General features: G+C 42.0%; 1 protein-coding gene across 1 annotated transcript in view; it reads right to left on the bottom strand.

The window, feature by feature from the left end:
• Ccdc192 (coiled-coil domain containing 192) overlaps positions 1–18,274 on the bottom strand; it is a 187,734-nt gene that overhangs the window by 51,816 nt on the left and 117,644 nt on the right. The window contains 1 exon segment of the mRNA XM_028777163.1: positions 9,143–9,275. Within this exon segment, the coding sequence (XP_028632996.1) occupies positions 9,143–9,275 (133 nt within the window).

Raw genomic sequence — 18,274 nt, 5'->3', positions numbered from 1 at the left:
TCTGGGAAGATGGAAAGCATTTGCAGATTGGAGTGAAGGGTTCATCTTCTAGGTTTCATTTATCCTGCCAGCATGGGCTAACAACTCTGTGGACTCAGCTAAGAGTCACCCTAAGCAACTACACACACATACCCTTCCTTGTCTTTTCATATTATCCTCCTCTTATTTCCTGCCTCCTCTCTCCTCTCCTCTCCTTTCCTCTCCTCTCTTCCCTTTTTCTCCTTCTCCTCCCCTCCCCTCTCCTCCCTTCTTCTCTTCCCTCTCCTCCCCACCTCTCTCTTCTCCTCCTCTCTCCTCCTCTCTCCTCTCTCCCCTCTCCTCCCTCATCTCTCCTCTCTCCTCTTTTCTCCTCCCCTCCCATCTTCTTCTCTTCTCTCTCCTCCCCTTTCCTCAGCTCCCGTCTTTCTTAAATTATTCCTGTACTGGTCCAGAGCCTCACACATGCTAAGGAGGTGCTCTACTAGTGAGCTATAGCCCAGTCTTATGTATCTTCTTTATTTCTTGGTGTGTGTTTTGTGTGATTGCATTTGACTGGGGGAAGCAGAAGGTGTAACATGGTAATATGATGCAGATAAGGCCTCTTTAAAAACCATCACTTCTTTCTAGACCAATATGTGCACACAAGGTTGTCAATAGTCCATCCAAGAAATAAATACAGAGCTCTCCCACTTGTCACACTGAATCAGGGTTTTTTCTTTTTATCTATCTATCTATCTATCTATCTATCTATCTATCTATCTATCTATCTATCTAATCTATCTACTATCTATCTATCTATCTTTTCTATACACTTGAGTTGATGAGCCCATGTCCCCTCAATCATCTGCCCTTTAAGCCAATTTACCCACATGATCAATGTGATTAATCTCCAACCTCAGCATCTTATCAAAAATATCAAGTTCCCAAATAAATCCTAGAGACATTCTTGGGGAACCAAAGAAGAGGGCATCATTTATACTCTCCACTTTGTAAATGGGAGGTCTAAAGGAGGGACAGCTACATTGGTTTTAAGAGGGGTTTGACAATTGTTTGTAGCTCCAAACACTCCAAAGCATCCATCTGCTGTTATTTAATGAAGGTGTGCCAGACACGGACACTGCAGAGTGAATTTCCTGGAAGAGAGTGCCTTCCTCCTCTGCCCTCAGCTGCAGTGGTTGACAGCATTCAGGCAGCAGGCACATGATCATGTGAAGCAGGATCATAGTGAAGTAGGAAGTCTCTGCCACTGACCACGGCCTCATTCCCACGTGCCTTGTCTGACATTTAGCTTACGCTTGCCCTTTCCTCCAACCTCTCTGGATATAGAACCCAAGAGACTTTAAAAAAAAGAAGAAAGAAGGGAAGAAAAAGGAAATGAAGCATTCCTTAGGGATAGACAGAAGGAAGGGAGTACCATTTCCTGATAATGTTGTACTTCCAAAATTAGTCTCCCAAACAAAGGACGGAGGGGGCCTGACGTCACTGAATTCCCACATCTGCTTTAGCTACTAAGTCCTGGCCCCCAACTAAAAGCTTCAGAGTGCATCTTCTTACCTTCTGCCTATTAGAAAAGAAATAGATTTCCAGAATGTTTGTAAAGGAAGAGCCTAACTAAACAGCAATGAAACTGATAAGGAGAGAGAGAAGACACCGTGTTCTCTCCTAATAGGACACCGAATGGCTCTGCTCTCTACTTTTATGAGATGTAACGAAAACAGATAACAGGGTACCGTGACAGGTGCACTTCTCTTCAGCCTCAAAAACTTCCCGCTCTTCTCTTATCTGATCATGTTCCTGGGCCCTTGCCCTCTGGCACAAGGCTCAGGTGTGGACCATGATAACAACCTGTTACCTTGGACATGACAACTGGCCAAGGAACATCAATGTGGCTTAAGCACTGCCCAATTCCTTCCCTGGTATTTCTCTACAGATTACACAAAAGAAACTGGGTTCCCTAGAATCGGATGTAAAGTACTGCTTTTTTGGTTACAAATACTGCAAGCCTTAGGAAAATTTATAGTATTAATTTTGAAGAACATTTAAGATTGCCAGAACTGAAGGAAAATGTTGATAAAGGAAAAGAGAGTGAGGCCTCAGCTGAGACACAGGCACCGGAAACCATGAGACAGTTTCCTCAGTGGCCAGAGGCCAACTTCCAGAAGAATTAGCTCTAGTGTTTTTCTATGACTGTGCCGTATCCGGTGTCCATGGCACTTCCCATCCCCTCTCCTCTCCCCATACCCCACCTCCTTATACCCCACCTCCCCACTGCATGCCAAAGTCAGCTTAGCTCAAGATTCAAGGTCCTAAGAAAAGCAAGTGGGATTGGTGATCGGCTAACCTACATTCACACTCTTTACAAGGGAGAAGTCACCTAGCTTGTCAGTTCCATAGGATGACAGAGAATAGGCGAGGGGTCCCCAGAGGAAAACCATGCTCTGTTACAGAAAGGAGGGGAAGGTTGATCTGTGCAGGCAGAAAGAGCAGATGGCCAGTGTGCACTGCGAGCCAGAATAGCCTGGGAGCCTGTTCCTAGCCCATGCCTGCCTTAGATGGGGCCAACACCCACAGAGGAACCAGCTGAGCAGTTCCCAGGCCCAGGGCTCAGCCTCTAAGCCAGCCTTGGCAGCTAAAACTTTGCTTCCTGCTCAGACTGGTTTTATTTCAGTTGCTGTCACAGTTCGCTGTCCTATTATTATTAGTTGCAGCTAATAAGATCCCCATCTAGGCCTAGTTTATATGCTGGTCCTTTGTGTGCCTGGAGGTCTCTGAATGGTCATTTTGAAAAGGAACATCATCCTTAATTTGTGCATGACAAATTAGGGGGCAGCCTTCAGCTGGATGGAGCAACTTCTGTTTCTTGGGATTTTGTGCAATGGATTGTTCATCTTTGTGAGGGACCCTTGGGGCCATTGTCAGTCCTCTTAGAGACTTCCAAAGCCATGAGAAAGTTTTGGCTTTGGGGTTCAGTGGATCTGTTTGAGGATGAGTTTGGTGGGGAGAATGGGCAACCCTTAGAGTCTCAATGAATCCTATTTCTGAGAGTGACATATTAAACCCCTGGAAAGCCTGTATTGGGAAGCACCACCCCTTGATGTTATCACACCTGTGCTATCTCAGCCTCCCTGCTGTTAAGTGCTGCCTCTTGTTGCTCTGAATAGAAACCCACCTCAGAGGAGCATCTGCATGAGAAGATTCTGTGGTGCTGCTTGACTTTTTCTGATGCTGGGAGAGAAACCATCTTTTGTCTCTCTGAAGTCTTGTTATGTATGTATGTATGTATGTATGTATGTATGTATGTATGTATGTATCAAGGTAAAGACATCTTGTGCAGGCAGTAGAAATGCAGGCTGCTTATCTATTCTTCTCAACAGACAACAGAGTGAGCCCCTTACCATCTAACGACACATGCATTCAGTAGTGCCTTGTGAAAGAATTATAGTGGTTTATGCAGTGAGGTTCCAGGTCATTTTTTGTACAACTCTGGGTTGACTGGTAAAATAGGATCCTTTGTTCAGAAGGAAGTATGTCTGTAAAACACTTCTAGTCAAGCCATTAATCCTTGATCTGGGGAAAATCTTTGAAAAAACTGTAGATGAACACAAGGTGCCATTGCTCAAAATCTCCACACACAGGATACTTATTAAAGATGGAACTCAGTCTAGTAACTATCAAAATAACCACTCTCTAAATGCTCTTAATTCATACGATTTTCAGTACGATCATCATTTCAAAGCAATTTAACGAATAAAGTGTATGGGGGAATTGTCATATCTAGCATTAGGGCATTTTCTTTGTCTCCTAATCCCTAGTTCCTAAACTCCTATTACAGGAGCTTTGATCTTGAAGATGTTTGGAGAGGGGAAGGAAATTTAGCCCAAAGCACCTGAGGTAAAAGCTTTCCCCTCAATTTTCTGAGGAATATAGAAAAGCAACAGTTTGATTCTCAAAAAGAATTCTCAAAAGCCATGGAATACGTTGTTCAGTGTTTGAAACAGAAATGTTACTTCTATTATAATCTCCTCCCCCAACAAATGTGGCTAATGTTACTTCTATTACAAGTTTTCCCCTCAAAGGTGGCTGGCTCTATGCAGATATTGAATCCAGGAAATGCCTGTGCTGGGATATACCAGTGTCACCGAGAGAATGTCCTTTAAATAAGAGGACAGTAAAAAAATGGCTTAAGAGTTGATATAATTCTCACTTGGTGACAGAGCCAGGCCAGTTGGTTGTTATACCACATAAGAAAAGTGTTTTAAATTTTTTCATTTATAATTTTTCTATTCCTTTAAGGAAGCAAGCTTGAAAAATCCCTCTTGGTTAAAAAGAGGAACCTACATGCTATCAGGTAACTGCACTCAATCAACAACAGGACTGGGTAGGTAAGATAATTTGTAAAGTAACTTGGGTGAAGATGGAGGGTGCACACCTACGGGCATTTCTAGGGAGGACTAGCTACGAGTGTGCTAACTGAACCAGTGGTTTACTCCATGGCTGCAGTCCAGTTTGAACAGGTTGGGAGGGGCTGGAAAGGTAGGAAGAGGGGACTGGTTTGAAAAAGTAGGTCACTTGGAGTAGCTTTGAAGGCAGACTTGACCTGGCCACGCCATTCTTTTCTTTGCTCTCCAGCCTTCATCCAGAGAGCTACCTTGAAACAAGACTCTACAGTCAGGATGCCCTCACCACAGGTCCAGAAACAAAGAAGCCAAGACTTCAGAAACCATGAGCTAAAACAAATCTTTCCCCCTTAAGTCGTCCCATCAGGAATTTACATCACCTTAACCCCTCTGCCCTAGTTTGGGTAACTTAGTCTTACTAAATCAAAGAATGGAAAGATTGTTCAGTTCCTACACATTGTGATTTAAAGAGTAGACTCACCCAGACTTTGAGAACCTTAGCACGCTAGGATTCCAGTTCTTTCTGGCGGTAAACAAAGCTGTAAGCGCTTCAGGGGCAGACTCTGGGAATGACAGAAGGAATCTGCCTTGGGTTGAGACTATGTGCACAAAAGAAAACCAACAAAGACTCTGGCTGTGAGGTTCCTGCTGTGCTAGTTTTATAACAAGGGTGTTTTTATTCTCAGCTGAACTCATGTGTGAGGAAAAAAAGAACAGTTTGGCCTCTTACTGTTCTCTCAATTCGGGCATGAATATGCATAAAGATATTCCTAATATTCTGGGACACACACTCTGATCTGAAGGCAAGCTGATTACTTAGAAAACAAAGCAAACAAGGAAAAAATGTTATGTGTGGGTAGCAGGGATTTCTGTTTTATTTGGAAATATTCCATTAATCTGTTAGACTTGTAATTCTGTATGTAATTCTGACAGAGAAGTAGTGTCATGCTAATCCAGTGACATGACCTGCTACTTAACAATCAACACTTTCCCTCCCCTCAGTGTGAATTGTTGTAATAAGCAGACCAATGTGGCAGGTGGCTACCATGTCACTAACAGAGGCTAGAAGGGGATGACTTTCCTCAAACTTCACTTCAGCTCTTATGGGGTCTAGACTTATATGGCTTAAATAGTTATTTCCTGGAGCATGGGGGTCATCGGTCTTCTGTAGATAGAAAAAAAACAAAGCAAAGCAAAGCAAAACAACAAGGAAAAACTACTTTTAAAGTGTAATCGTCCCTGGGATGAACGACTCGAAGTATTTGATTATATTTTAATTTGACCACTAGCTGATAGTGTGCAGGTACTGGTCTGTCTTCTCCATTCCAGTAATGAAATACCCTTTTCTTTAACTCCAGCTCTGTGCATTCCAGTGGGAGCTGCTAGGCAGAGGACTCTTTCCCCACAGGATTTTCCCTCTACCCTGCCACCCAGTGGTGGATGACTTCTTATCCATCCAACCATCCATCATTCTCCAGCCCTGGCCACACAGGGATACCCAGGGATGGGTACCCAACTCAAGTCAGACAGGCTTCTCTTGGACACTTTCTCACTAGTACTGCTAGGGAATGTCTGCTTTCTTTTTATCAGAGGTGATAAGGGCCGATCATTGCTGCCTGTAGTTAGGCTTCTCTCCTCAGATCTATGGAGACAGGGAAGTCTCAATGCAGAAAGAAGCAGAGATGGATGGTAAAGAATATCCTTAGGGTACCAGAGACTCCACTTCATAAGCTAATAGCACTCTCTTTCTTGATTTGTTTCCAAGAATCACAAATCAGCCTTTCTTCTTCTTAAGCTCTTAGGCCTTGGGCATCTGCTGTTCGGTCGGAGAGTCCCAAACAAACATTTTCCAAAAAAGATCCAAGAAAATGGAGAAAGAGATACTATTGTAAGTCTAAATGTGTGTGTTTATGTGTGTGTGTGTGCATGAGATAGACACAAAGAGAGAGAGAGAGAGAGAAAGAGAGAGAGAGAGAGAGAGAGAGAGAGAGAGAGAGAGATTCTCTGTGGCTACATATAAGCCATTAAAGCACCTGGATATCCTTTCACACAGTAAATATTGACTGAAAGTGGAGTGGAAAGGTGGCTCAGAGGTAAAGAGCACTTACTGGTCTTGTAGCAGACCTGTGTCTGGTCAGGTTCGGTTTCCAGCACCCACATGGAAGCTCACAATAGCCTAGAACTCCAGTTCCAGAGGATCAGGCATCTTCAGGCTCCTGCAGTTAGATGCATGGTATGTACATTCACACAGGGTCACACACATAAACAAACAAACAAACAAACAAATAACCTAGTGACAGTCCAGTGATTCAATTTCCTCTGAAAACATTTGTGGGTCCACAATAGGCCTTTTAATGGCTTCTAAAAGATTGTATGTATATCCTTTTACCAGTGTATCAGATCACAAAGGTATTTATTATTTTCTTCCCTTCAGTATTATTTAAATTTTGACCTATTAGAATAACCAAGGAGTACTTACTTCAGAAGCCTGCAGGCTAAACAGGAGCCATAGAGGGCAGATTAGCGTGGCCCCTACGCACGGATCATATGAACATTCATGAAGCACCTCATACCCTGAAGACTTTGAAAATATCTAACAACTTATATGCTAATTGTAAGCAAATCATTAAAAGTAACCTATTCAAAACCCAATTTAGTCTTAAAGAGCACAAAATAGCATTTGGGCCAAAATGAAGAGCTGGAACTAGACAGGTCGCAATAACGCATCTGCAGCAGGTTTACCAAGCAGCTGAGCAGTGGAAAGATTGTGTCAAGTACGTTGGAGACTGTCCTCCAGTGTTCTAGCATGACTGCTGGCTTCTTTTATGTGACCATTGAAACTCTGGGATGGTGTCTCATGTAATGACCTTTAAGTTAACAAGAACATTCTCTAATGAATTTTGTAAGGATTTATGTTGGTCAAAGGCAATTTTTAAAAAATGTTATTTCTATGCTATTTTGATGAAAAGACACTTGTCTTTCTGTGTGTTTTGAGGTGATAATGTGATGATGTATCGGTCACATTCTGGGAAATTGCTATTCAGAACTGAAGATATAAACCAGCCTGGCAATAGTGGCACATATCTTTACTCCTAGCATTTGGGAGACAGAGGCAGTAGGATCTCTGAGTTCAAGGCCAGCCTGGTCTAAAGGGCAAGATCCAGGAGAATAGCCAGGGCTACACAGAAAAACCCTGTCTTGAAAAATGAAGGAAACAAAGGGAAAGAAAACCAAATTTATATGAAGGTCTTTACGGAGACGGGATGCTGGGAGTGTCCCCTTTCTGAAGCCACCACTTCGCCCACTGCTTCCTTCTCCATTTGTTCCCAAGCTGCTTCTCTTTTTCCTGCATTACTTATGAGTAAGCAAGGAAGCCAGAGTAAGAACAATGGCATGCACCTGGCTTTGCAGGGAGAACACACATCAAATAAGGACCTCTGCCCTTGGGAACCAGAGCTTACCCTGAGATCACTGGGCAGAAATGAGCTGCTATACACCAAAGAGAAAAACGTTCTTGGTCTACTGAAGCTGAGAGGTTCACCTGCTTTAGTCTGCTGCTACCCTGATGTTACATGCACACGGCTGCTTGCTCCTTTCTAACTTGGGATGAACTGACGACTGTCCCCAAGTTTCTGTCACTCCAATGGAATCTGTCTATACACTTATCCTGTAGCTATTCTGAGACGCATGTGCGAAATTCTTAGTAAACTAGCACTTACTATTGAATACTAACTTGACTTATTGTTAATGAGGGCACTTGGGCGGTTTTGTTTTGTTTTGTTTGTCCCTCCTGGTGTGTTTAGAGTTTCTTGATAGCAGAAGTCCTTTTAGTTTTTCTAAATCAGTGTAAAGCCAGGCATGGTGGCTTATGTCTGCAATCATGGCATCTGAAGGCCAATGGGAGAGGATTGAAAGTTCAAAGCCATCTTGGGCTATGTAATGACGTTCTCCCTATCTGAAATACCACCACCACAAAAACCTTTAAAAACTAATGTAGATGGTACTGTAGTCTGACCCTTAGCACTCACATAAAAAGCTGGACCAAGTGGCACATGTCTGTAACACCTTGAGCTTGCTGGCCAGCCAGTGTGACTAAAACAGCTACTCCATGTTCAGCGAGAGACCCTATCTTATAAACAAGGAAGTAATAGAGCAAAGCTCCTGGTATCAATCTTTGGCCTTCACATGCACCTGTACATACACACATGTCCACACACCTATATAGCTATTATGATTGTTCTGAATTACGCAGATTTCATTCCCAAATAGCACTCCCAGTTGCTTCCTGCTTTATTTATCTACCGGCAAGAAATGATTTCTTCTTTCCTTGTGCCTGTCTTGGCCAACAGACACTTATTTTTTTTTTAACAAACTATTGGTCCCATTCTAGAGCCCCAGGCCTTGAAGTACCCTGACCTTTTGTTTACTCTCCGCCCTTCCCTCTCTGCCACCCAAATTATCCAGTGACATTTCACAGATGCTACTCAGCCCAGGTCTCCACATACAGAGACATCCCCTCTACAACTGCGTATTCATTAGCTTCCTGTCAAAAGGTCAAAGCAAATCCAGTCTGGAGTTCGCAGCTCCTGTGCTGCCTCAACTCATGTATTCTGTAACAGAACCAGGCCAGGCCAGGCCAGGCCGCATACTGTTAGGCCAGAATGCTGCCAAGCACAGAACCTGGCATTTTGCTTCACTGCCAAACAATCTATATGCATCACCCAGAATGAGGGGCCATTGTGCACCTGTCACGTGGTAATACTGACCTTTAGGGAAAGGCCTTCCTTCACAGAGTGCCATTATCTTCTCATTGAGTTCCAGGACAGTGATGGCAGCCTCTTGCTTAGCTATTGCCAAATCAGTTTGTAGCTTTTTCACTGCCTTTTTGTGCTTTAGTTTCTTTAAAAAAATAAGAATTTCCTGTCACTGGAAACAGCAGACACATCAAAGGGATAAAAGGAATTAATGGTGTCTGGGCAAACATTGCTTCTGAAGCCCTGCTTAGCGAGGACACTTCATCTAAGCTCAGTGTCTGCATCATCAGTTGTGTTTACTCTCTTAAAGGGGGTGGGGAGAAGAGAGGTTCAATCTGAAACCTGTGGTTTGTTTACTTTGAATAGAGGCAATTAGAAAATCTCTTCTTGTCATTTAGCATTTACTCCCAAGACGCTAAAGCCTCTGAGTATCAGGTTTCTACCCTAATTTGTGAGCAGACTCATAACCAGAGCCTTGACTAGGAGTCCTGTCCCCCCACATTTGAATTTTATCTGTGTTCAAATAGACTCTGGAATGCGTGTTGCTTCCAGAAAGTGCAGAAATGTAGACGCTAGCAGATACTTATTGTGGCGTTGTAAATACGGGAACATGGTCAGGTCTGAACCTTCCTGAGAGCTCTATTGGGCAGTATTTCCATAACTAAGGATTCACCTTGAGTGTCTATGGATTCCAAAGTGGATTTGATCTGTCAAAACTGGACTTATCTGCAGAGTTGGAGCCACTGTTTGTTAGGACAAGTACTTCAGTCACACAGTCCTGTTGCTTTTGGGTAGCTGCCTTTCCACTGGGTAGCTCACCTTGCCAAGTCTTCGTGCCCGATAATTAAGAAACCCAGAAAATGAACAAATAACATTGCTTGTCGGACACCAATCTTGAAATAGGGAAAGGAATGCTCACTGTGAAAGAACCTACTCTTCCCTGGCCTCTGAAGGGCAAGCACTCAGGTCACTGGGAGTCAGCCCCCGGAGTGACAAGTCAGTGAAGTCAATTAAGTCAAACATGGGGTCAGAGAGACACAGCTCTCAGGTTCTCAAGATGGGTGATAGGGCTGGAGATATAGAGAAGCAGGAAAGCAGGTGCATGAAAACAAGTGTTTCATCTCCTGCATGGAAAACAAAATCAAAGGCAGATTGTCAAGCCTGGCATGGGAGTCCATGCCTGTCTTCCCAGTAGTCCCTGGGAACTGAAGGCGTGAGTATCAGGTCAGGGTTATTCTTAACTACATATCAGAGATAAAAGCTAGAGTGGTCTACAAGAGACCCTGGCTTGAGAAATAAAACAGAGATGGACTGTCTTTCAGACTTAACACAGGATGATAAGAACATCATGAAATCTCAATTAACAGCCAAAGGATGCCTAAAAGCAAAAGATCAATTCAAAGAAATGGTAGCAGAGGAGCCATTCTCCACAGCCCAGGTACCCTCACTTCTCATCAGTCTTCCTCATTCCACGATGATACACACACCCCCCCCTGATTATCAGGAACTGTGCACTGGGCAGGCTGGCTGCTGAAATCAAGACCAGTAAAACCCTTCTACCTTCTTCTCCGATCCTGAGTAGCTAATCACTGAAACCATTCATGATTTGCCATGAGAAATAGATTAGTTCCAGAAGAGACTGGACTGCTCAGGGAGTGTGTCTGGAAACATATTCTCAGTCAGCTATCTGCTTGATCTGTGTCTCCTCCTCTCAGGAGCTGGCTTCAGTCAGTTTTTTCCTAAAGACCTTCTCTATCCCAGGGCAAGCAGTGGCATCTGGGAGGCACTAGGCCCCTGCTGACTTTTCCTGTTGCTCTCTCAAGAGTACTCTACACTCAGAACCATGCCTTTACAACTCAGAACTATGAAGACAGAAGACAGACATGAACACTGAAGAAGTACAGGTGATGAAGCAATAGGTATCAAGAGGGGAGAAGAAGGGAAGGTGAGCTATAGGTAGAAAAAGACCTAATAATGAAATGCACAGCGAAGTGCTGGAGATGTACTGATGGAAGCGAGTTACACACAACAGTAGATGGAGTGATGAACTTGGCAGGGAGACACAGAAGAGCAGAGGGATCACGTTAGAGCCTTGATGTATAGACACTGTTCGGCAGGACAAGGTTCCAGTGTCTCTGTTTGCTTGGGGTTAAAAAAATATTGGTGATGAAGTAAGAATTGAAGATTTACTTTCTTCATGACTCTTTAAAAAAAAAACTCCCCCCTTTCTCTCTCTTTTTCCTTCTTTGAGGGAGGGTCTTGCTGTGTATCTAAGGATGGCTTCAAATTTTAGATCTTACTTCCTTATAGATGTGTGAACATTTTATTAATTCTTTTTAAAGAATAATTTATTTATTTTTTTATATATATGAGTACACTGTCGTTGTCTTCAGACATACCAGAAGAAGGCATTGGATTCCATTACAGATGGTTTGTGAGCCACCATGTGGTTGCTGGGAATCGAACTCAGGACCTCTGGAAGAGCAGTCAGTGCTCTTAACCACTGAGCCATGTCTCCAGCCCCATTTTATTAATTCTTAATGGTCTATATTCACTTTCTACTTGTTCATGAGAGACAAGTATTTTCTTCTAGAAGCTTTTCTAAAAATAGACATTGATCATAGCTAAGCAAAATAATAAATAAAGGCAGCCTGGTGAGGGTTGGTGAAATATAACCATGAGCTGACATGATATTCATTAGTTAGAGAAAGTCACATTGGTATTTTCGACAAGACAGTAGAATGCAAGGAGGCCAAGGTACAGACATAGTACATCTCAATAGCAACTAAGATTTTCAACCTTTCCCCTTCTTGGTTATATTTCTATTTCTTGGAATTTGAGTTGAGATCCCTGCATACACTAAGAATGTTTCTACCCCTCAACCATTCATTTAACACATTTTATTTTAAAAAAAATATATAATTTCTAAACTATATTGTTCTTCTTTTATGGAAGTTATGTGTCAACCTTTATTATTATAACATTTGTCTACTTGCCTAATGACCTAATAGGGAAATCAAGGCTGTTTTGTTTGGAGAGGAAAAAAAAAAACGGTATCCAAGGGCAGTCATGATAGTTGACTCTAGTTATCTGAGGGACTATTCCAGGGGAGAGGAAGTTGAGTCAATCATGTTGTTCTAGAGATACCATGAGGAACAATGGGGAGAAAACATGAGGAGGCAGGTTTTGGCAGGACATGAGAAAACACTCCCAACAATCAGAGCTGCATCCATAATAAGGTGGGATGGGTCCTGGCGAGGACATGCTGCTTTGGGAATGATCAAGCAGAGACAGGAGGAACATCTCCAGGCAGGCCCACGGTAAATCTGGAAGCTGGGTCAAGAGGTAATTCTGAGTTTGGCTTACCCCCCAGTTCTTTCCACCTCTGGCTCCTCCCACTCACAGAAAGGGCACAATATAGGTAAGGAGAGGCTAGCCTCGAAGCTTGGAGGGGTATTAGAGTCACCAGGGACATTTTAAAGATGACCTTGGCATTCGTTAGAAACTGGATAAGAAGGCCTGTGATTCCTTTAGAGTTCATGGATGATGTGACTCAAAACATTAATTTTGTTATTTAGCTACAGGGAAAAGGTTAGGAGAAATTAAATTTATATTAAAAATTGAACAACTACTACAACAAACCTAGATTGGTTGCCAAGGTTTCTACTGGAAACTTTTAGTTATTTAAACACTCTTTAGAATAGTTTAGCATCTTTGTCTTCCTTACCCGCCCCCTTTCCAGACAGAACTGCCGTGTGGTACTAATTCATAGCTTTAACTGAGGCCTTTGGGCAGTTTGAAGAATTCAATTTGCCAATGTGTTTTTATTAGTCAGGGACATCAAATGATTTCAACAATGATAATATTTTCCTTTGCTTTTCTTGGCATTCACTAGCCAGGCAACCCAAGTTTTGTGCTTGAATCTAATGGAGTCTGTTATGGTCTCCCTAGTAACTGGGGACTCTCTTTAGTCATTACTGAAAGGATAGGAAAGCTTGTATCGCTTGGAGCTAAGTTCCTATTACTTTGCTGTTTTCCTATTTCTCCCAAAGGGTGGAAAAAGGGAGGAAATCATGTATTTGTGCAATGTTTTGAAAAGGAAATATTTATCTTTATCATATTGCTGAATGGCTTGCATTATAACAAGTCAAGAAATAGCCAGGGAACTATTTATAGAGGAGTTTCAACACAGAGCTGTTGGTGATATTTTAAATTTTGGGGTATTTCCACATACTCTGAATCACAGCCTTGTATTATGCAGCTGGGCCTTGTCACTTAATGGTCATGAGAAACTGGGCCAGCCACATGTCATTGACAAGCTCCATCCCTGCTGTCGTAATCTAATGACATAACATATAGATGTGCCTCCTATTCGATGCGTGCAGTAGTGGTATCTGGTCTATTGTTTTTACCTGAAACACATAGGGCACGGTTTAACCCTTCACTAGTGTGTGAATACATCTTTTAATAAGATATATCTTTCACTCTTTATAAGACATGAATCTATAGTTATTTGAAAACCAGACTTTTCTCTTTACAATTCCTGCATGGTTGCCTTGATTTTTTTTCTTTGTTTGAGCAGACAAAATTTAACTTAAATGTCCTGAAAACAGACATGTGAACTGTTCAATTCTCTCTTCAGCCAGTGCTGTCCTGATGCCTAGGCGAAGCTAGGGGATGCCTATGTGGGATGAGTTGAAGAATGTTCCAAGGTTCACGTTCCCAGGGAAAGACTCTTGTCTCTACAACAGCAAATATTTCCCCCATGTCTGAAATCTACCTGCTTCATTTCACCTTCATGTCTTACATTAAGATGAAAATGTTGTCTACCGATGGCCACTAATAGGGTGCTTTCTACGAAGGTATAGAGCAGAATTGGACTGGATTTGGATGCAGACTTAAATCTCTCCTTTCAATCCCTTTCCTGTTAATAATGAATGTAGCGAAAGTGTAGAGGGTAGAACTTGGCTTAAGTGTTAACTGCACATCTTCTCTTGCATCTTTATTCATCACAGTCCAAAGAATCCACAACTGCATGACCTGCATATATTCTTCCCAGCACATGCAAGTCATGGTTAGAGGTTCCTTCTTTCATGCTGCATTGCAAGCATGCCCTCCAGCCCTTAACCAGCATTCCCACTTCTTACTGGTGAAAGATAACTATCATTCAACTTGTGTCTCTCCAGGTAGATGAGAAAACTGACCTATCTTTTTGATATATTTTGATATATTTTGAGCTCCACTGTACCTAATTGTTGTCATCGGCTATGTAGTAAGATGGACTTGAACCAAGGTCTTTTCCGGTTTCTTCCCAAAGCAATGGGACACATCATTAGTCAATGGCACCATTAATATCTTATAAGTTAATTAAAGTTAATTAAATCTGTTTACTTAACAGACATGGATATAAAACAGTGGTTTTTGAGTGATATGGGGAGACATCTGTAGGATGGTTGCTATAGGTACTCCAGGACCTAGAAATTAGATGAAAAGTTTGATAAGCCCAGCTAATAAAGTAAACAAGCTGTTGTTAATGTCTCTTCATTGCTCTTATAAGGGGATTATCATTCCATTTCTTTCCATCTATCTATCTATCTATCTATCTATCTATCTATCTATCTACTATTTATTAGTTGGCAATCAGCATCACGTTTCTGAGTCATATGGCACAACAGAAAAGATTAGTCAAATGAAACTCTCCTACAAAGCATCTTGAAGGAAAAACACAAATGAAAACCAAAAGTGAGCTCGTCAGTGGTCAGCGAAGAGTTGCTATACAGCAGTTGCTATAGGTCCTAGGGCTCAGCATGGCCTTCGTCAAGCACCTATGCATGAATGACCTTGGTTAGATGCCAAGAGAGTCAGACTCAAAAATCAGAATCAAGACTTTTTCTAGTTCTTTTCAATATCCCTACCCCCAATTTTGTTATTTTTACTTCTCTCATTTGATGGGAGAATATCTATATACTATTGAATTGGGAATTTCTGCCTACACAATACATGTTAATCATTCCCCAAACTTACTCAGTTTGAGATTGCCAGTGACAAAGTGATCTTAATAATCCAGCAAACAACTGAATTTTGTACAGGCGAAGGACTGCTCTATAGTAAAAAAAAAAAAAAAAAAAAAAATCAAGTCTCAGTTTCTTTGTGAGAAAAACAATGATTATAGATATGAGGGGATTTTCAATTTATATCCTAGCTTCCAGAACACCAATGTAAGTGGCCATTTAATAGAAATTACAGATGAATACAAACTAAAGAGGTATATTTTGGAGAGAATTTCCACGATTAGGGAGTACTTTCTAACAAAAGAACTGTATTAAATTTTTTGCACTAAAGACAATAAGCTGCCCTTCCCTTCCTGTGGCATACAGCCCATTGCCGGGAATTTTCTAGAGAGAAATGAACACTTATTGACCCTTCGCAGTATGCATTGGCTCATTTCATATTTATAGCTATTTGGTGTAACTGCACAATTGCTATTCTTATTTTAGACACAGGTAATGAGTCACAGAAAGGTTAAAGTGAGTTGCTCAAAGTGCGAAGATTCAAATGCATGTGGTCTGTTTGCATTCTACCTTCTATCCCTAAGGCAAACTGGACACAGGCCTCTGTGTCATGTCTAGCATAGGACATTTCCTAGTCTACACTTTTCTAATGGAAGTGAAAGTGGTATGCAGTTCCTGATTGTGGAATCCTGACACTATGAACTTGACTACAGAAAGAGACCTGGAAAACCATATGGGGCCATCAAATCCTAGAATAACAGATTTGGGTGTTCTCTTGGAGTCGAGTTGCAGCCCTAGTGCTAGAAGTAAGTGTAGAGGAAAATCAACAAGTTGCTCCTTTGCAGCTAATAAAACTGTAGGAAACAGGTCTCAGAGTCAGGGGTCCCCACTCTTCATCTTTGTTCCTTTTCCTATACCAATATTAGGTTGCTTTCTGTCTATAAGAGCTTAAGAGAAATTGGATAGCTATAAGATTGGAACACAGAGCTGTACCTAAGATTCCTCAAGTTTAAGGCTCCAGTATCTGAACTAATAGGACTCCAGGTAAGTGTGCACACATATGCATACACAGAGAGAAAGGAGAGGGGGGAAGGAGAGGAAAAAGGGGAGGAGGGGAAGGGGGAAGGGGAAGGAAAATGAGAGGGAAAAGAGAGGAGGAGAAGGAAAGGGAGAGGGGGATGGGAGAGGAAGACACACACACACACACACACACACACACACACAGAGAGAGAGAGAGAGAGAGAGAGAGAGAGAGAGAGAAAGAGAGAGAGAGAGAGAGAGAGAGAGCTTACTCATGATAGAAAGAAGAATCTAAGTATCTGACTTCAAGTTTCTTGGTAACTTGAAAGAAACGAGCTCTGGGCTGGAGAGGTAGTCTAGTGGTAGACTGCTTGCCTTTTATGCTGGAGGCCCCATGTTCAAAGACCAGCACTCCACACTCTCCACCACAAGAAACAAACATGGTCAATGTCCACCAGCAAACTTGCTCTTACCATGTTAGGCTATGTGCTATATTATATTGTTCACAATGTACTGAGATCAAGGGAGAAGGTTCACCTCTTCTTTCTTTGTGTAATACACAGCCTCAGTTTTCTAGGTTTTCTTACCTAGAAAAGATCAGCCAAGCTGATAAGTCATGAAGTTTGAGAAAGAAGCTATTGAATCATAACTACAATTTTGCCCAGCAAGAAGAAAGCAAAGTGTTCAAGGGGATCAAACAGAAAGAAAAGGCGGGCAGTTCTGTGAATGCCAAGTCTACTTGGTCTCACCGTTTCTAACCACACCCTACGAACAGAGAGAGGTGCATTGTCACACCTAACAGAGCCTAGTAGGAAGCTGCTTTTCAGGCCAATTCTCCCTGGGGACAGAGAGAGCCCAGAGGGCCCAAGCTATACATGAAGCAATTTCATTTTTCTCAGCCCCACCTTTACAGGTGCTGCGATCATTAGCAAATAGCCCCAAGTGACGTGGGTGGAAAAGAACAGAAATCAGAGAGGAGAGATTATTCACTGGTGTAAATGAATTCCCTTATCTGCCTTGTGAGAAACATGCTAAATTCCTCTAACATGATCACAAAATAATGAAGCACTTCGATATGCAATTAGTTTACAATTGGGCAGATTTTATTTTATCTTCCCCTCCCCCCACCCTAGGACTTTGGCACTCCATTTACACTTGAGGAAAGGGAATCTTTCTAGCAGTGAATCAGCAGCTATTGGCCACCTGTGATCCATCTTGATTCCTAAAGCAAAGGAATACATTCAAGGGCTGGAAAATCAAGACCTAAGCATCAAGCTGTTCCAATGACTTTCAAAGTTTCTTCCTGTAACTCAGATACCCTAGTTAAATGAATATTCCCAGTCAGTAGGTCTTTTTACCTGCTCCACTTTGGTCCCCAAATGGTAAGCAACAGAGGGCACTTGCATATCAAGTATAAGTGCTGACCTTAAAATACTTCTGCAGTAAGCAAGAAATTCAGGCAGAAAATAGAAAAGTAGTCTTAGTCTGGGAATAGTGACTGTACAACACAAACACCTGCAGATGCTGCATAGGGAAGTCAGAGAGAGCAGCTAAGTGGGAACTGTCTCTCTCTATGTATTGTTTCCCCATGTGATATGATGTTTCAAAACAATCACTATCTTACAATACAAATTCTTAGGCTTGAAGACAAACCCGTACGCTCTCGTGTGAAGTTTTTCTATGTTAAAAGTGTGTAGGGGAGAGTGGTTTAAAAACTGTTGAGAAGTATATGAGTTACAAGTCTAACTGACTGTACTATTTTGAATTTTGATTCTTTACAGGAGGAATTTCTGAGATCCCAGTCAATTCTTGAGAGTGACTCATCCTGGTACATCATTTTATTGTAAAAGCTGCAAGTCATCTGCTTAATAGCTACAATTAAATGAGTAATTTGCCATTTCTTTAATTTTTCCAATTGCTTTAATCTGATGAATCTGGAACAAAAATAGTTTCATAGCGGCCAATGAGCTTAAAACTTACCAGGTTTACTGCAGGTGATCTTTGAAAGTAGAGTTGCCTAAACCATAGGTGATTGTGATAGTATGATGAACATCTGGAGTCCTAGGGGTGATTGTGGGCAGTGTGATGCACATCTGGAGTCCTAGAGGTGATT

The sequence above is a fragment of the Grammomys surdaster genome, unplaced genomic scaffold (genome assembly GCF_004785775.1).
Source record: "Grammomys surdaster isolate TR1022 unplaced genomic scaffold, NIH_TR_1.0 278, whole genome shotgun sequence".
NCBI classification, from domain to species: domain Eukaryota; kingdom Metazoa; phylum Chordata; class Mammalia; order Rodentia; family Muridae; genus Grammomys; species Grammomys surdaster.
The sequence above is the reverse complement of the archived record's forward strand: the minus strand, read 5'-3'. Positions and strand labels throughout refer to the sequence as shown.